We start from the raw sequence: 18,782 nt of genomic DNA on the forward strand, positions 1-18,782 counted from the left end.
TCATAGCCGGCACAGCCCTCTGGCTGGCAGAGCCTTTCCCGACGCCCAGGGTGTGGATGGAGCAGTTCGAGTCAGAGATGTTCTAGAGGACACCTACTGCTTCCCACCTGGCCCCGGCTCCCTGACGGCCCTTGGGGTCCCCCCTTTGGAGCCCCAGAGCTCCATAGGAGCCCTGTTTGAGATCCCCATGGGTGAACACTCACAGGCCATCTTCCAGCCCTGGTAGTCTGTTGAAGGCTCGCTTCGGGGCCTCGGTCTCCGGGCACCGCCGCCTGGAAGGGCTCTGAGCTCTGCCCTGACCTGCCCTTACCGCACACTCACCCCTGCACTTGCCACCTCAGTGTCCAGGCCGGAAGTGTCCCCTCCACATCCCATACCCCAGCTGGCCACTGGGGCCTCTCTGTCCTATCTCCTGAGCATCTTCCCCCTCCCTCCCCACGACCACCCCCTGCCCCACCGTGCCTCCCTTGCCTCCCCCCGAGGCCCACTCCCCCCACCAGGGGCCACCCGGGCTCCCCTCGTGAGGGACCCTTCTGATTGGAGCGCTGTCCTGCTTCTAACCCCGCTGCCACCTCTGTCCTGCCACACGGGACGCTGCAGGGGGGCCTCCGCCCCCGGCAGGTGCTCCGGTTGAGGAGTGAGCCAGTGACCAGGAGGGCTGGCCGGGAGACATGCCAGGAGGACCTCAGCGTGGCCTGGGACGGGAGCAGGCTTAGGTCCGGTTCTGCCCGCCCCAGGGCAGTGCTGGGCGGTGCAGAGGGCACCAGCTCTGACTGGCAGACTTGGGTTTGGATCCTGGCTCTGGCGTTCAGCACCTACCAGCCCCCACCAAGACACGGCTCCTCTGTGGTCCCAAATATGCCATCTGCAAAATGGAGCCCTAACAGGTGCCCCTGGGGTGGCTGCTGTACAGATGCGACGGCCTGGCACAGCACGGGGCTCACCAGAATGCCGAGCCCTCCTGGAGGCGCGGAAGGCGGGGGCCGTGCTCTCACCCGCAGCCCCATGGCTGACCGTTCTCCAGAGGGGCTGGCTGAGGCCCTGGAGAACTCGTGCCCGGCACAGGCCCTCAGTGGTTGGTGCTTGTGTACGTCACCTCCTGTACCTGCTCCTGGCCCCCCAGGTCCGCCAGAACCAGCCCCCCTTCCGAGAGTCCCCCCTTCCCTCTCCACCACCGTCCCCTGCACCAGCCTGCCTCCCTTACCTCCCCCCGAGACCCCGAGGGAGTGTCTGGGCCAGAGAGGGGACACAGGTGACATGGGCCCTCACGTGGGTCATTTCAGACCATGCAGGCCCCCTGGGGGTAGTGATGGGGCGCAGCAAGGTGAGCACTAAGCTGGGATCAGTGCCGACATTGTTCTGGGACTGGGGCTAAGTCCTCTGGACCCTCTGGGCGTTAGGGAGAGTCTGTCCCAGGGCCGGGGACTGGCTTCCACATTAGGTCCCAGCCCGGGACTTGGGTGGGGGGGTGCAAGTGGGGCTCAGATGAGGTTTTGGAACACACGGCCACCCCTCTGCAACAAGATGGCGGGGACCTCCCAAGTCTGGGATTGGCTGTAGGACCCTGGCCATGGCCTGTCCGTCCCCGTAATGTGGGGGCAGGTGGCCAGGGCAAGCGGGCTCTGCTATGCCCATATCCAGGGCTGGCCCCAGGTGGTCTAGAGGTGGGACGAGGGTCTTCCCAGAGGTAAGGGCTAAGTTCAGCGTCTGCTCAGCCCTGCCCACAGGTGCCAGGATGAGAAGTTTGGGAATTTCCTCCTCAGGGCACCTGAATGTCTGTCACTAAAGAGCCCTGGGGGGCCAGGTTTGGCCCAGCTCCCCCTGGTGACCCAGAACCTCACTCTCGCCTCCTCTCCCCTCCTCCTCCTTGCCTCCTGCCCCAAACATGGGTAAACCCCCAGGTCTAGATCTTACTCTCTTGCTGAGACAGTGAGGCTTCTCCCCCATTATACAGATGAGGAAACTGAGGCTAGGAGGTGAGGCCTGCCCGAGGCCACATAGCCACGAAGGGGCTGCCAGTCCTTTCAGGGCCCAAGGCCACCTGTGCCCAGCTCCCCGATCCACCAACAGCCCACGCAGGAAGGACGTTGGGCAGCAGGAAGTGGCGAGTCCCCGGGGGCAGGCGGCCATCATGTGCAAGGTCTGCATAGTGGAGGCCACGGGCACCAGGAGGCCCAGCAGCCAGGGGTGGGGGGGTTGGGGGGGTGCTGCTGTCTTCCTCACCCACCGGCTCAGCGGCTGCATGGGGCCGGCGCCTGGCCCAGCTAGGAGCTGGGGGATGGTTGGGGAAACTGAGGCCCGGAAGCAGAAGGAAGCCACCGGGGTCCACATGGTGGCAGGTCCAGCAGGGCCACCGTCCTTTTCTGAGCCCTGGGTGGCTCTGCTATGTCCCTGCTCCAATGGGCTAGCAGCTGCGTCCCCTTCCCCCAGGAGTGAGGGGGCGACACACAGCCGGCACCTTCTCTCCCAGAGCAGGGGAGGGGACCCAGCGGCACAAGGCTGGGGCCGCGAAGGGGTTCAGGTGTGGGTTTTCCCGCCTCTCACTGTGACCTCCTGCGAGCCACTTACCCTCTCAGCCCCGGTGTCCTCGTCGTGAAGTGGAGGGGTGGGTCACAAAGAAGGGGTGAGGGGAGGGGTTAGTATAGGCCGAGGCCTGGATGTGTGCGGTTCTGGGTGACTCCATGCCCAGCCCTGCCTTCCTAGAGCCGCGGGCCCAGGGGCCAGTGGGGCCAGAGGGGGAGGAAGACTGCCTGAGAGGCGGCAGTGACCCCCATCACACTGTCACAGGGTCTGCGCTCCCACTGCTGGGGGATGGCCGGAATGACCTCTCCCCTTCCCCTTCTGAGAGGATTGCACTCTCCTCCCTGATGGGCAGGGACTAGGGAGGAGGAAGGGCACAGAGAGAGGAGACCGATGAGGGAGACGGCCAGGAGAGAGCGCCCAGCCCCCCACCACAGGGCCAGGGAGAGACACAGAGGCCCACGGGCCGAGGGGCCGCCGTGGCCATGATGGCGTGAGCAAGCAGGCAGCCCCGGGACCCACAGGGGCCACGCGTGGCCAGTCTGAGCCGGGCGGGCCCGGCCCAGGCCTCCGGGGCCCCGGGCCCCGGCCGGGGGCTGCCCACCGCTCCCTGCTCAGGCCCAGCTGGAGGAGGAGGCCACCGTCCCCCTGCAGGTGGACACGTTGGCGGGTTGCAGGCACGGCCCCCCAGTGCCCAGAGTCCCAGCCTCCCCGGGGCAGGGGGCGGGGGTGGGGGGGTGGGGCGTGGCCTCACACCGTCCCTCTTCTCCTCTTCTTCCAGCTGCTGCTGAGGGCCACAGGCCAGCGTCGGGGCCCTGAACCTTAGGTCGTCAGGAGCCTTCTCCCGCCCCCGCTCGGAGCCCCCGCCCCCGGCTCCCGCCAGCCCAGCCCCGCCGTCGCCGGACCCTGGCATGTCAAGGCCTGGCCTGCGCCTGCCTGCCCAGCCCGCGGAACCCCGGCGGCCCCGCGAGCTAGGATGAGGGGCCAGGCCGCCGCCCCGGGGCCCCTCCGGACCCTCTGCCCGTCGCTGCTGCTGCTGCTGCTGCTGCTGCTGCTGGGGCGCTGGGCGCGGGCGGCCGCGGGGGTGGACGCGGGGCCCGGGGCCGAGCCGTGCGCCACGCTGGTGCAGGGCAAGTTCTTCGGGTACTTCCAGGCGGCCGCCGTGTTCCCGGCCAACGCCTCGCGCTGCTCCTGGACCCTGCGCAACCCGGACCCGCGGCGCTACACGCTCTACATGAAGGTGGCCAAGGCGCCCGCGCCCTGCGGCGGCCCCGGCCGCGTCCGCACCTACCAGTTCGACTCCTTCCTGGAGTCCACCCGCACCTACCTGGGCGTGGAGAGCTTCGACGAGGTGCTGCAGCTCTGCGACCCCTCGGCGCCCCTGGCCTTCCTGCAGGCCAGCAAGCAGTTCCTGCAGATGCTGCGCCAGCAGCCGCCCCGCGAGCGGGGCCCCGGGCTGCCGGCCGCGCCCCAGAGCCCCGGCGACGACTTCTCCGTGGAGTACCTGGTCGTGGGCAACCGCAACCCCAGCCGGGCCGCCTGCCAGATGCTGTGCCGCTGGCTGGACGCCTGTCTGGCCGGCAGCCGCAGCTCCCACCCCTGCGGCATCATGCAGACCCCCTGCGCCTGCCTGGGCGGCGACACCGGCGACCCTGCCTCTGGCTCCCTGACCCCCCGAGGGGACGTCTGCCTGAGGGACGGCGTGGCCGGCGGCCCCGAGAACTGCCTCACCAGCCTGACCCAGGATCGGGGCGGGGACGGCGTGCCAGGTGAGTGGCCGGGTGGGAGAGGGCTGGCTCTCTGGGCACAGGGCGGTGGGAGAGGGTCCTCTCTGCGGGGGGCTGCCCCGGCCACCTGCCCCTGGGCAGCGCCCTCCCCCCGGGGAAGCCAAGCGCTGAGGGCAGGCGACCTGAGGTGTTCGCCACCGGCCCCGGAGGTGCGCGCTGAGCGTCAGCGAAGGACCGAACCGAACCGCGGACGAAGGAGCTTTAACTCCTGGCTGGGGGAGGGGCCTCCCGTTGTGGCAGGCAGACGACGCTATGGGGCCAGTAGGCCCGGGGCCGGGGTCTGCGGGGGCCCCTCGGGCTGCGGGCCGCGTGGAGAAGTGGGCCGGGCGGGCCCTTTGGAGTTGCGGCCAGGGGACGAGGTTTGGGGATCGCGTGCGTTTCGGCGGCACAGATCATTCACCCAGCAGCTGGTTACCGCGCTCGCAAGGTGTCCAGGCGCCAGGGACACGCCGTGACAAAAAACAACCACAAAGACCCGCTGTTGTGAGGCTGCGGCGGGGGGGAGGGGAAGGTGCCAGGCAGCAACAGGGGAGGGCGTCTTGGGAAACGGCGCAGGGGAAGGGTCCCCGGCGGGATGGGGCCTCTGTTTCGCCTGGAGGTCAGGGTCACCTGCACCAGGGGACCGTGTTCAAGATTCTGGGAGGGGTGCACGTGAGCGCCGTGGGGGTGGGAAGGGCAGTGAAGGCCCAGGACGGGCAGGGCAGAGGTCGGAAGTGGATGGTGCCGGGGTGCCCGGGGCGTCCTGTGTGACTGTCGGCCCTCGGAGAGATGGGGCCCGAGCGGAGGACGTGGCACGGGGGACGGAGGGGGGTGGGGCTCGGTGGGCAGCGGGCAGGAGGTCAGTCCTGTGTGCGCTTGGTGGTCGAGAACCCCTGGCGGGCTGCCCAGGGTTTTCTGGGCGCCCCCGGGAGGCTGGAGCAGCAGGGGGCAGCCCGCCTCAGACCTCGGGGCTGCCAGCGGAATACAGGTGCTGGGCATCCAGGGGCCAGGCCTGGCTGGGTGTTCCACGCTGGGTGGGTCACTGCGGGGCCGGGTGACGTTGTCCAGGGCCTTTAGCCAATGAGGTCAACGCCCTACTAGGAACAGAGTCTTTAAAGGCAGAAAAGAAGCCCCAAGGGGTTACAGGGGAAGCCAGTTACCCTGGAACACGGTTCCAATCATGGTCCCGGCTGTAGATTCCAGAAACCTCCGTGAAGCCGTGAGCATAACTGGAGAGGAGCAGGGGAAGGGGGGCAGGCCAGCGCCTCTCCGGTGGCCTCAGGAGGAGGCAGGCACAGCCCCCGGGGGCAGGGGCAGACGGGGTGTTCAGGAATCCAGCAGAAAGCCGTAGGGTAGGAGTCTGGAAGGGCTGATCCGTGGGCTGGGCAAATGTAGGTCACTGTGACCTTGGCTTGGGCAGCTTCTGAGGCGTGGCAGGATGGGAGTGGTCCTCAGGGGACCCGGAGGAACAGAGCGGCCGGGCAGCGGCTGGTTTGGGAAGTGGGAGGACCAGCGAGGGCCGGGTCACCCCCCACGGCCATTTCCCCCCTGAAGGACTGCCGTGCCACATGGGGTATGACGGCCCCAGGGCCCGGCACCTGTGCGAAAGAGCTGGTCTCTGTTAGCGTCGAGGGGCTTGAAGCAGAAGAGTGACACAGGCTGATGGTCCTAGGCTGTAAATGCAGAAGAGCGTTGGAACTGGGCAGGGGGAGCCGGGGACGGGGAGGCAGCCGGGCCGGCACCCAGGAGGGAGCTGACCTTGGCCTGGGGGGGGGGGGGGGGCAGGGCAGCAGCAGGGTGGGAGGATGCCGGTCTGGGGGGGGGGGGGGGGTAGGAGCAGGATTTGGGGAAGGAGGTGGCTAGACACCCCACCCCTACCCCCCAGATTCCCAGCTAGGAATGAGGACATCAGCCGGGCTGGGGAAGCACTGGGTGGAGACACAGTGGGGAGGAAGATCCGGAGGTCAGAGTGGACTTCAGGGTGGGATGCCCGGGGGTCTCCCAGGTGGGGCTGCATCTGAGTGGGGCACTCTGGGGCCCGGAGCACAGGGCCGGGTCAGCCTGACCCGAGCACGCTGTGAGTCCTGGGCCAATCCCAGCAGCGGTCAGCCCCTCAGGCCCCTTGACTTTAAAACGGAAACAGCAAAACTAATCCTTCCTGGACGGCACGAGGGATGACACCTAGGAGGAAGTGCGTCTAAGCCAAAACAATGGCAGCGATGCGGCCGAGGCCTCGGGTTCATCACTAGGTGGGAGACAGAGGGCTCGGGGGCAAAGAGGCAGACAGGAGGAGGAGGGCGCTTGGGGCGGGGGGCTTGCCCACAGATTCCGGGAAAGGGAACGTTGGGAGGTGGTGCTCGGAGGACGGTAGGAAGGTGGGGGTGCACGCACGTGTTTTGAGCCGGGCTCTGCGCAGGGCTGATTTCAGCGCTTTTGACAAAGCTCAGCGCGGGGGGCTGTGTGGCAGGGGCTGGCGGTCTTGTGGGAAGGCGATGTGGACTGTGTGTGGGCTGGGACTGCCCGCCACGTGGACGGGGAGGCGGGGGGCTCATCTGCACTGGGCAAGGTGGGCCAGACGGTGGTCACCCAGGCCCAGAGATAGCTCGGACCCCAGTGCCTGTCCCCGGATCCAGAGGGCCCTGATACTTCTGGGACCTCGGGAGTAAAAATCATCTTAGTAGTAACAGCAGCCACGTCTTGAGGGTTTCCTCTGTGCCGGAAGCATCCATATATTAACGAGGTTACTCCCTCTAGCAGCCGGTCACATAGGCCCACCGAAGCACCCTCCTGCCCCAGGGCCTTTGCACTGGCCGTCCCCTCTGCCTGGAACACTCTTCCCCAGATCCCCTCGGGGCTCCCTCCCTCAAGTCCTTGCTCAGACATCACCTTCTCAACAAACCCTGACCGTGCTGTGTAAAGTGGCAGCAGCCAGAGCCCCCCTTTCCGCCCCCAGACACTGTGTCTCTTTCTCTGTCCACAGCGCACTGAGAATTTCCTCTATTTGTTAGGTCCGCGCCCCCTTCTCTGTCCCTGCCGGGTTGTAAGCACCACAGGGCAGGGTGTGTGCCGTGGTCATCCACGTAACCCCCGGCACGTGGAACGGCACCGGGCCCGCAGCAGGCACCTGATGAGCACTGGTGAATTGGAATAAGGCACAGAGATGTTGAGGCAGCAGCCAGGGTCACACAGCTTGTAAGGGGTAGGCTGACGTCAGAGCCGGCTTATGGCTTCCTGGTGGTCCGCCCGGGGGCTTCGCCCACAATAATCTCTTCTGGGAGGGCCGCGTGCGCACGTGTGGGGGCGCTTGGACCAGGAGGTACAGCGATCACTCAAGGCCTGCAGCCGAGCTGGGCAGGTGCCAGACCCCAGATCTCGTCTGCTGAGCCTGGTGCCCAGGGAGCTTCGCCCCCTCACGCTGGCCAGGGGAGGCTGGGACAGGCACGTCCTCTCCATCTGCACCCCAAGAAGGCGGTGCACGGCTGAGCTGCGAGCGAGCAGGCGGCCTGGCCAGCCCGTGGCCCATTTTCAGCCCTCCCCCAGCCTGGCCTGTCCAAACGCCACATGGCCACGTCACGCCTCCGACCCCGTGAGCGTTCCTCAGGCCAGAGCAACTGTCCCCTCTCCTCCCTGCTGCCGGCCGGCTGCCCGCCTGGCCACCGCTTTCCGGGGTCTCTCAGGCAGGGCCGGCTCCCGCGTCCCGTGTCCCCGTCTCTTTCCCACAGTCTCTCTGTGCGCTTTTCCACCTCTGGTGAGATGGGGCCGTTTCTCTCAAGGGCTGTTTTAAATATTCATGTTTTAATTAAAGAATTTTATTGCAGAAGCGACATGTAAGATAATGAAAGAGCAGCATCCTGGGGGCTGGGAGCAAGCGTGCGTGTGTGTGTCCGTGTCCCTGTGTGCGCGTGCGCGTGCGCCCCGCCTCCGTGTGCCCGCGCAGGCCGGGGCTGCCGGGCTGGAACAGGAGTGGGGTCCAGGCGCGCAGGTCGGGGCCGTGTGCGGGCGCCGGAAGACTGAGGCGCTGGGCAGAGGAGCCAGACCCGCCCAAGGCCACGCGGCCCTGCCTCCAGGCCTGTCACGCTCAGCTGGGGTGGCCCCTGCCGTGGCACACATGACCCCTGCAGGGCGCGGGAGTCGTCCCAACCCTAAGTTCGGTCCGCCCCAACTTCCCTTGGGAAGAAGTGTCTGGAGCCCCTCTCTGGGGTCCACAGGCTACAGAAGGAGGCTGGGTGTGGGATTTGGGTACAAGAAAGGGGTCCCCAGGTGTCTCTGGAGGTTGGGGGGTGGCAGGGACAGTGCACAAGGGCCAGTTGATAAAACTCTGGGAAAACAAGGTTTCAGGCCCCGTCGTAGACAATGCCCATTCCAGATGGAACAGCAGGACGAGCCCCCCTGAGGCCAGAGCCCCCCACCCACGCTCCCCCGGCCCAGGATGCCAGGGATGCCTAGCGGTACGGCCCTGCTTGGGTCCCATGTCCCGGAAAGATGGCGAGACGGGGGTCCGTCGGACTCGGGAGTGTGTCCAGGCCACGCAGCGCCAAAGGGCAGAGCTGGGGCTCGGCCACCAGGCTTTTCACAGGACACCCTTCCCGGGACAGGGGACGCCTGCCTGACCGCGAGAGAGGAGCAACGAGAAAGCATATAACCCTGCAGCTGCGGCCAAGCCGGCCACCTAGGCAAGCCTCAGCTTCCCTTCTGTGATCCGGGTTGAGACGAACCGGGTCTGTGCGAGGCTAAAGGAGGTGGTGCCTCTAGCGCACGTGCTTGGAGGAGCCCTCCTGTCCTTACCTGGGGAGTGGCCCGTGGGCACGGCTCTCAGCCCCGTCCTGAGGCCTGATGGCACCTGCCGCAGTGCGGTGGGCTGCTGGCCCCTCGGGCCCTCGCATGGGGAGCTGTGGGCCCCACTGGAGGATCAGTTCAGTGTCGGGCCGTGTGGGGTGAGGGGCCGGTGGACGGGGGTTGGGTTGGGGAGGGGCATCAGAGAGCTGTCTTGTCCCCCGTGGTCCCCATTTGCCCACGCGAGGGTCGGACAGGAGGAGCCTGGGTGCTCCTGGATAGGCCCTAACTTGGTGGGGGTGGGGGTGGGCAGGGGCCTCCCAGGGAGCTGGACTGCGCGGTGGGCCCCTGGGGAGCCCTGCAGGTGCAACTGGCAGGGGCTGACCCCACGTGCCGGACTGGGGAGCCCTCTGCTGGAGGAGACGGGAAGTACACGGGCCTCCTGCCTGGGGAACCCGGAAGTCGGCGCGGCCCAGCTGGGGGAGCGCCCCCATCCCCAGCCGAGACTGGGGAGACCACAGCCTCCAGGCTGGGGCACCGGGGTGGGAAGGAGGCCGGGAGCCCCCTCGCCGGCCCTCTCTCCTGGGTGGCCAGGCTGCCTGGCGGCCATTAATTGGCCCCATTCATCCTTTAATGAGATGGAAATGAGGCTTTGAGACAGAGGGGCATTGAGTGGGGAAGAATGGGGGCTTCTTTCCGCGCCTGGAGGGGCAGCCCACCCCCCCAGCCTTGCCCACTCCTCCGCTGCCCCTGGAAGCCCACTCAGCCCAGGAACGCCGTGGCCACCCAGCGCTGAGGGGCCAGGAGTGCTTGCACGGGGACTCCTGTCACGAACGTGTTCGCTCAACAAACATCGTCAGCCGTGTGTGGGGACCCACGTTAAAAATAAAAATGACAACAAAAATAGCAGCTTCCATGTCCTGAGTGTTCATTAGCGGTGAGGGTATGGCCAAGGTTGGGGACCAGTGTGTGACGGGGACCAGGTCTCAAACGTGATGGGGGAGCAGGGATCCTGTGCCCGGGATCACAAGTTAATCTGTCATGAGGATCAAGGCTCAGTGTGTGATCAGGGCCAGGAATCAGTGTGGGACCAGGATCAGAGCTAGACCTGGGGCCAGTCTGTCCTCTGAGCTGGTGGCCGCCCCTCCCCAGCCTCTCCCGGTGCGCCCCCTCCTCCTCACCCCCTCTCCCCCCATCCTCACCACCTGGGTCACCAAGGTAACCAGCCCTGAAATAGTGGGTGCTTTGGCAGCTGAGGCCTAACCTGAGTCTATCCTGAAAGACTGAGCTCTGCAGCAGTTGCCATGGGAACCGAGTGGCATCCTCCAATTAGCCTGGCTTGGACACCCTCTCTCTCCCACCCACTGCCAGTTTCCACGTCACTCAGGCTTCCTTGTGGGGGCTGGGCTGGGGCAGCCAGGAGGGACAGGCAGGACACGCCCCTGACCCTGTGACCAGGCCCGGCTCCCTGAACTCCAGCGCTCTCTGTTCCTTTGGGTCCGCGGTTCGGGACGGGATGGCTTCAGCAGGTGACAGCACTGAGGCCTGGAGCCTTGGGTTGGGGCTCGTGGTCAGTCCTGGCAGGCGGCCTTCATCTGGAGGCACAGGGGGGCTTTTGGAGGCTGATTATGGGCTCAGTTCCGGCCCCTCTCCTGGTCCAGGGAAGTAAGTAGCTTGGCCTCCTCGTCCGGCCCGCCCAGCGGCAGGGGCGTGAGGCTGCCGAGACCCCCGCGTGCGGGCCAGATGTCCGGGCAGCCTCCGCCGTCCGACCTGAGCCGCTCACCAGCGTGCCTGCGGAGGCCATGCTGGGGGCTCCCCACCCCTCTCCCAGGGCCCCCCAGCCCCACTTCTCTGGAGTCCTCGCAGGAGATTTGCAGTTTGAGAGGAAGTGGCATTGAGGTACTATCCTCCGTATTTATGGTTCTTACCCAGCACTTGAGACCCTGGCTCCGTCCACCTTCTGAGGCTCAGGCTCCCTCCAGGCAGACCCTCCGGCAGTGGCCTTGCCCTAGCCCCCCGGCAGCCCAGACGTCCCTCTTTGAGCCTCAGTTTCCTCCGCCGTAAATGGGCTGCAAGTTGCTTCCCGGCTGGGCTGGGATTCAAGGCTCCTTGTGCTGAGGCACCTGTCATAGACAGAGCCCACGGGGCAGGGGAGGGGCAGAGGCAGGGGCAGAGGCAAGGGCAGAGTTCCCCGCCCAGGAGGTCCGTCCCCTGGGGGGAACTGGCCACAGTAGCTGGGGGAGGAGCAACCTTTCTTGCAGGGTCCAACAGCCTGGCTCAATTCCCATTTGTCTCTTCCTCGCTGGGGGGACGCTGGGGGACGCGGGCACCTCTCCACTTCTGCTGGGCCTTGGTTTTCGCATATGAACAATGAGACCCACGAGGTGTCCCTTGTGGGAATTCAGTGACCAATGAGAGCATCTGTCCCAGACCCCAAGAAGGGGCTCAAACCAGGCCCCTCTGCCCCCTAGGGCAAGGCACCACGAAAAACACAGCCCTGCACCCACCGTGTGGCCCTGGAGAGCGCCTTCCTAGGGCCCCCACAGCACATCTGGGAGCCCCGTGTTACGGTGTTATAAGCCCCAGCGAGCAAGGTCCGCACCTGCCCGCTGAGGGGCAGTGGCTAAGGTCTGAGCCAGCCCCTCGGGCTTGGTCCCTGTGGTCTGGATGCATTAGCTGACCTGCTTTCCCCTTCCATCCAGCACCGACATGCCCGCGTGCCCTGGAGGACAAGAGGCTTAACCGCTGTGTGCCCTTGGCAGGCGTGTCCTGCCTCTCTGGGCCCAGGGGGACGCGGTGCCCTCAGGCCTGTGCCTCCCATGTGTTTGCCCCTGGCTCCCCCTGCTGGTCGGTTCCCACTCCAGGCACACAGACCACGAGGAGGTGGCCGGCACCTTAAAAGTGGCCGTCTAGGGAACGGATCGGCACCCGACAAGTTTGCTACAAATCAAAGTGGGTTCTCGGGTCAACTCTGACCCCAGCGACTGCCCACTCCCTCCCTCTCCGAGCCCTTGTGGGCCATTTATCTTCACGCACTCAGTTCTGGGAAGTAGCCCCCCTACTGTCCTCAGATGAGATGCATGAGGCCAGGGTGGGATGGACCGGACCATCCTGGGGTCAGCCGGGGGGGGGGGGGGGGGGGGGGAGGGGGGCGGGGCGCCGCATAAACCTGGTCTTTCCACTCCCGCCCCGCCCTGAGCCCCTGTCCTGGGGCCCGTCCTCTGGGGTCTCCTGAAGGCCTCATTCTCTCCCCATGTGGCAGGGCCTACTTCCCCAAGCCACAGATAAATCCAGACTCCAAAGGCACCTGGGCCCTTCTGACAGGCCAAGTGTGACCTGCCCTTGGCCAGCCCGACTGCCCTGCTCTAGCCTCAGGCAAGCAGGCAGGGTGGGGTGGGGCAGAGGCCCAGCCCGAGTGCGGGTTCCAGTGCTGGGCTTTGGCAATGTCCTCTCCCTGGCCACTTCGTAAGTGGGTGTGAGGTCAGGGTGCCCGCCCACAGGAGGTGCTTGGGGAAGCTGGTTACCCTTATTGAGCGTGCTCTGATCCTGCTTCGCTGAGGGTGAGGGGGCCCTGGCGTTCCTGAGGACAAACGAGATGGCGGTGGCCACAGTCCAGTGCAGTGGGGGCGTCTGGGCCCCTTAAGCATGGCCTTTGGACAGAAGCAGCCCCCTCCTCAGCCCATCAATGCAGCCTCCACACTCCGCCCGCCCCTCAGCGGCCCCCAGTGCTTGGAGGCTCTCCTGCCCAGTGCCCTTAGCCACTAGGGCCACCAGGGGGCTCAGCCCCGCAGGGAAATGAGGTCCTGGGTTTTGTGGGGGACAGGGCGAAGATGAAGGAGGCTCATGACAGAGGCTGAAAGGGGGCGGCTGGGGTCGGAGCAGGGGGTAGCTGGAGGGGTGTGGAGGCCTTTGTCCCCAGGGTCCCTCAGCAGCCAGAGGCCAGCCAGGTCAGGTCTGGGGGAGGCTTGCCCCAGTGCGGCCACCAGCTATGGGACGTTGGTCTCCTCTGGTGTCCCTGCGCGGGGTGAGGGAAAGAGCACACAGGTCGTGGCCAGGGGTGGGGGCCTCAGGGAACACTGTACTGAGGACCATGGGGAGGGATCCAACAGGGCTTGAAGATGTGTGTCCAGGAAGGAGGGCCCCTGCTGCCCTAGGGCCTATCACCAGAAGCTTATAAGGCAGCCATTGCGGTGGGCAGGGGTGTCATTCATTCATTCATTCATTCTTCACACGCCCCTGGGGCTCCAGCTCTGTGTCCAGCCCCTACATTGGGGACCTGGGTTCAAAGCCAGTAGAGACCCTGGCACAGGTATCTGAACACAGAGAGCTGGAGAGCAGAGGCCTGGCACCCCAGAGGGACGCCAGGCCCCCAAGGCCATCCCCCCAGAGCAGACCCTTACCCCAGCACCTCTGCCCCTCCCTGTCCCTGCCTGCCTCTGCTTCACAGGCCATGATGGCCTGTCTAGGCCTGCACTGGCCTCCTAGCCCTGCCTCCACAGCCGGGGACTTGCTGGCTTCATACCTGCGAGTCTTCCGTGCTGGGGGAGGGCAGGGGGTGGTGGCCTGTGCCCAAGGTTCCCGCCAGCAGACACTCCCAGAGGTCACTCCCTGAAAGACACCCCAGCCCTTTGCCCCACCCCTGGCCCTGACCCCCGCCCTCTGATTCCTCCCAGGTGGTTGGAAGCTGTGGTCCCTTTGGGGCGAGTGCACGCGGGACTGCGGGGGAGGCCTGCAGACGCGGACGCGCACCTGCCTGCCGGCTCCCGGCACCGAGGGCGGTGGCTGCGAGGGGGTGCTGGAGGAGGGCCGTCTGTGCAACCGCAAGGCCTGCGGCCGTGAGTGCGCGGACGCGCGGGCGGGTTGGGCTGGGTAGGCCGGGTGGAGGGAGGGGGCCCGCGGGGGGAGCAGGTGAGGGAGGAGACCGGGGCGGGGCCAGGTGAGAGAAGGGAGGGCCCCGGGGCGGGCCCCGGGGAGGGAGGGGGCCGGGGGCGGGGCTAGGAGAGAGGAAGGTGGGGGGCGGGGCGGGGCCAGGGGCGGGGAGGGGGGGGACTCGGGGCGTGGCCAGGGGAGAAACCCGTGGAGGAGGGAGGAGCCCGGGGCGGGGCCAGGAGTAGGGAGGGAGTGGGTCCGGGGCGGGGCCAGGGGACGGACGCGCGGGGTGGGGGGGGTGCCTGGGGAGGATCCCGGGGAGGAGGGAGGGGTCCGGGGCGGAGCCAAGGGAGGGGAGGGTGGAGACCGAGGCGGGGTGGGACCAGGTAGCGGAAACCCCCAGGGCAAGGTCGGATGGGGGTGGGGCCTTGGCCTGAAAGAGGAGGGGCGGGGCCAGGAAGGTGGAGCCTAGCCAGGGGCGGGGCCGAGGCCCGGAGCAGGCAGGGCCAGGACCAGGGAGTTAAAGGCCCAGGAGGAGGGGTGGGACCTGCCCCGCCCCACCCCGCCCGGAGTTAGGCGGGAACTGGGTGGAGATTTCTTCGGATCTGAGCGGATTGGGAATTTTGGGGTGTTCCGGGAGGGCTAATTGTGGGGTTGCCCCTTTCTCCCCCACCCGAGGAGCCCTGGCCAGACCTGCTGGCCCCAGCCTGATCCTGACTCCAGAATGAATTTCTGTAATAAGGCTCTAATGTCTTTATGCATATTTTAGTCGCTTCCATAACGTTAAATCAAGTTATAATGAGACTGTCATTTTTCGGGTGGTTTATTCCCTGACGAACCTTTCCTGGAGAGAGGAGCTCATCTCAAGAACCTGGGGAGGGCTCTGGGGTGTCGGGAGGCCAGGCCACGGGAGACAGGGGCGCTGGAGGAACGCTGAGCAGGAGAGGGCAGCAGCCGCTGGGACTAACAGTCCTGCAGGTGGACCCCAGCGGGAAGAGACGGAAGGGGTACAGGAAGGGGGAGAGGGGAGCCACAGGAAGGGGTCTCATGGTGACCGGACAGGGGCTGGTGTCAGGCCGGGGTTGTCCTGGCTCCAGCTTTCCCAGCTGTCCAGTGGGGCCAAATAGCCCTGGTGTGGCAAGCCTGGCCAGGGACTGAGGGCCACAGGGCCCAGGGCGCCGCTCTCGCATTCTGGGGTCGGTGCTGCAGGCTGTGGCCTGGACACTGACCCGAGCCGCTCCTGCAGCAGCGGGGGGCACCAGCTCCCGGAGCCAGTCCCTGCGGTCCACGGATGCCCGGCGGCGTGAGGAGCTGGGGGATGAGCTGCAGCACTTCGGGTTCCCGTCCCCACAGACAGGTGAGCCGCGGGATGGGCCGTTTTAGTTGGACTAAGACACCGTAAAGTGGGGAAAGTTGGTTTTGGGGACTGGGTCTTTGGGCAGATACTGTTCGTTATTAGTTGCTGCCAATTCTAAGTAATAAGCTTGACAACTCACCATTAGGCCAACCTCTTGGGTGCCAGGCCCTTGTCGGCTTTCGGAGATTGGTGTGAGGCGAAGGGGTCTGTTTGGGGCTGGACCCCGCGGACCCAGAGAGGGCACGAGCCGCCCCCAGGGGCTTTCAGCCTTGTAGGGGAGACGGCGAGTCCCGCAGGTCAGCCCGGGTTGGAATCCCAGGGCCTTAGGAGCCTGGCTGCGGTGCCCGCTGCCCAGCGCGGCGGCCCTGCTCCCGGGGGTCTGAGCGCAGCCTCAGCACAGAGGCAGCCGCAGGCCTGCGAGGATGTCGGTGTGGGCCCGCAGGCGACCCCGCGGCCGAGGAGTGGTCCCCGTGGAGCGTGTGCTCCAGCACCTGCGGCGAGGGCTGGCAGACCCGCACGCGCTTCTGCGTGTCCTCCTCCTACAGCACGCAGTGCAGCGGGCCTCTCCGCGAGCAGCGGCTGTGCAACAACTCGGCGGTGTGTCCAGGTGGGCCGGGGAGGGGGCGGGGCGGTGGGGGGGGGGTGGAGCAGCTGGGAGGGGGCGGGGCGGCGGGGGGAGGAGCAGCTGGGAGGGGGCGGGTCAGGGGAGGAGCAGCTGGGAGGGGGCGGGGCGGCGGGGGGAGGAGCAGCTGGGAGGGGGGCGGGTCAGGGGAGGAGCAGCTGGGAGGGGGCGGGGCGGCGGGGGGGAGGAGCAGCTGGGAGGGGGCGGGGCGGCGGCGGGGCGAGGGGGAGGAGCAGCTGGGAGGGGGCGGGGCGGCGGCGGGGCGGGGAGGTGGAGCAGCTGGGAGGGGGCGGGGCGGCGGCGGGGCGGGGAGGTGGAGCAGCTGGGAGGGGGCGGGGAGGAGGCGGGGCGTGGGGAGGAGCAGCTGGGAGGGGCGGGGCGGCGGGGCGGCGGGGGGAGGAGCAGCTGGGAGGGGCGGGGCGGCGGCGGGGCGAGGGGGAGGAGCAGCTGGGAGGGAGCGGGGAGGAGGCGGGGCGGGGGGAGGAGCAGCTGGGAGGGGGCGGGGCGGCGGGGCAGCCTCGTCCCCCCCCCCCCCCCCCCCCCCCCACCCCCGGGGCTGCTGAGCCCAGCGGCGGACGCCCTCCGGTCCCCTCCGCAGTGCACGGCGCCTGGGATGAGTGGTCGCCTTGGAGCCTCTGCTCCAGCACCTGCGGCCGCGGCTTCCGGGACCGGACGCGCACCTGCCGGCCCCCCCAGTTTGGAGGCAACCCCTGTGAGGGTCCTGAGAAGCAAACCAAGTTCTGCAACATTGCCCTGTGTCCTGGTAGGTGAGAGAAGGGGGAGCTGGGCGGGGGACCTGGGCAGCGGAGAAAAGGAAGTGGGGAAGGGCCCATTGGACCACCGGCGCAGGTCACAGGGCCGGGTCACGGGAGACCAAGGCTAGCTTGCTGGGTTGCTTAGAGGTTGGAGACCTAGGGGATTTCTCCCTCACGTGTCATAGGCGTTGGGATGGTGTCCCCCCCCCCACCCCACCCCGTGGTCACGCTCATGCTCCAGGCTTCATGACGGTGTGGTGGGCCCCAGAGGTGTTCACACCTATGACCCAGAATGCGTGGTGGAGTGGTAGGCCCCTAGGGGTGTTCACACTTGTGCCCAGGCTTGGTGTGGGGTGAGACCACGGGCGCATTCTTACCCGTGGCCCAGGCTGGGCGGTGGGGTGGCGGGCGGGCCCCCGGAGTCACACCCGCGGCCCAGGCTGGACGTGGGGGCCCTGGGCATTCACGCTGTCTTCCTGTCCCCTTCCTCCCCCGGGCCGGGCAGTGGACGGAAACTGGAACGAGTGGTCAAGCTGGAGCACCTGCTCTGCCAGCTGCTCCCAGGGCCGGCAGCAGCGCACCCGGGAGTGCAATGGGCCTTCCTACGGGGGCGCCGAGTGCCAGGGCCACTGGGTGGAGACTCGAGACTGCTTCCTGCAGCAGTGCCCAGGTCAGGGTCCCGCCCCGGGGCCTGCGGGTGGGGGGCCTGAAGGGCGTGAGCCACGGGGGTGTGGGGGTCCGTGGGACACGGGGGTGGCCGTGGGGACTGGTACACGGGAGGCGCTTGTGTTCCTCTGCGCCAAGCTGAGCTCCGGTTCCGCTCCCTCGGTCTCCATTTCTCTTCCTCCTCATGGCTTCCTGCTGCTGGACCCCTGGTTCCCCGTGACTCCTGGACCTGTCCCCGCCTGGTCGCCATCTGTGTGCCCTCATGCCTGGCCGTGCCCCGCAGTGGATGGGAAGTGGCAGACCTGGGCATCGTGGGGCGGCTGCAGCGTGACGTGTGGGGGCGGCACGCAGCGAAGGGAGCGCCTCTGCTCCGGTCCGTTCTTCGGGGGAGCAGCGTGCCAGGGCCCGCAGGATGAGTACCGGCAGTGCAGTGCCCAGCGGTGCCCTGGTGAGGGTCCTCCTGCCCTGCGGCGGGGCTCTGGGGGAGGGGCACCCCGGCGACTGGGTGGGCTTGGGGCTTCGCTTTGCCGGGAACAACCCCGGACGGCAGATGTTCCGGAGGGGTCTTGCCCTCCGCGAGCCTGCTGCCCGCTCACGGCCCCCCTCCCCGCGCCCTCCCGCACCCACTGCCTCCGGCCCCTGGCAGAACCCCACGAGATCTGTGACGAGGACAACTTCGGCACCGTGATCTGGAAGGAGACTCCGGCAGGAGAGGTGGCCGCGGTCCGGTGCCCCCGCAATGCCACAGGTGAGGGACTCCCGTCCCACCCTCAGAGATAACATGCGAGGCCCTGAGAGGCCCCTGCAGGCCGTGCCCAGGGCAGCTCCATTGGCACACAAAAGCCAGGACGGCCCGGCCAGGAGCCACGCCGCCGGCTGCGGTGTCCTGAGCGCTCACCCAGAGACGGCACCTGCACCCACTGAACATCGTGCAGCTCGAAGGTGCCCGGTTATGGGTGGGAAACTGAGGCGCAAAGAAGTTACCGCACTTGCCCTGGGCTTGCTGGGCCAATACGTGGGAAGCCAGCAGCCTTAACCCCCATGCGTTCTTGTGGAGGGTTTGGGGGGGTGTGTGGAAAAGCGGGGTGTGCTCCTAGGGGAAGGGGCTTAGCGCCCTGAGGGGTTGGCGGTCTTTCCCCTCTTGTTTGAAGGAACGCGGCACTTTGCGCACCCTTATGTGCCGTGTGCCGTTTAGGAAGCGCCATGACCTCTCTGAGCCTCCCTTTTCTCTCTACAAAAGGAGGGTGTTTGGGGCTCTCCCTACAGGGCTGTCATAAGCGAGCGGTAGAGGGTGGGGACACACGGGGTGGGGACAGCGGTGGAGGTGACGGTGGGGTCCCATTCCTGTTTTGTTTGCACGTTCCTGGTAGCCTATGGCAAATTCACAGAAGCAAGGAAATACAGGTCCCGGGGGTGTGACCTCTGGCCTTTTGCCTGCCCCCATGACCTTGTTC

General features: G+C 67.1%; 1 protein-coding gene across 9 annotated transcripts in view; it reads left to right on the plus strand.

Moving 5' to 3' along the window:
- ADGRB1 (adhesion G protein-coupled receptor B1) overlaps positions 1-18,782 on the plus strand; it is an 81,052-nt gene that overhangs the window by 9,738 nt on the left and 52,532 nt on the right. For 7 of the 9 annotated variants that reach the window (XM_047842756.1, XM_047842757.1, XM_047842762.1 and 4 more), the window contains exons 2-9: positions 3,302-4,289; positions 13,733-13,894; positions 15,175-15,285; positions 15,728-15,892; positions 16,506-16,670; positions 17,168-17,332; positions 17,612-17,776; positions 17,975-18,076. In XM_047842756.1, the coding sequence (XP_047698712.1) occupies positions 3,497-4,289; positions 13,733-13,894; positions 15,175-15,285; positions 15,728-15,892; positions 16,506-16,670; positions 17,168-17,332; positions 17,612-17,776; positions 17,975-18,076 (1,828 nt within the window). In that variant the 5' untranslated portion in view covers positions 3,302-3,496. Of the gene's footprint in view, positions 1-3,301; positions 4,290-13,732; positions 13,895-14,615; positions 14,663-15,174; positions 15,286-15,727; positions 15,893-16,505; positions 16,671-17,167; positions 17,333-17,611; positions 17,777-17,974; positions 18,077-18,782 lie in introns of those variants that run through there. The other 2 variants (XM_047842758.1, XM_047842764.1) reach the window with 2 other exon arrangements.

This window comes from Prionailurus viverrinus, chromosome F2, assembly GCF_022837055.1.
Source record: "Prionailurus viverrinus isolate Anna chromosome F2, UM_Priviv_1.0, whole genome shotgun sequence".
NCBI classification, from domain to species: domain Eukaryota; kingdom Metazoa; phylum Chordata; class Mammalia; order Carnivora; family Felidae; genus Prionailurus; species Prionailurus viverrinus.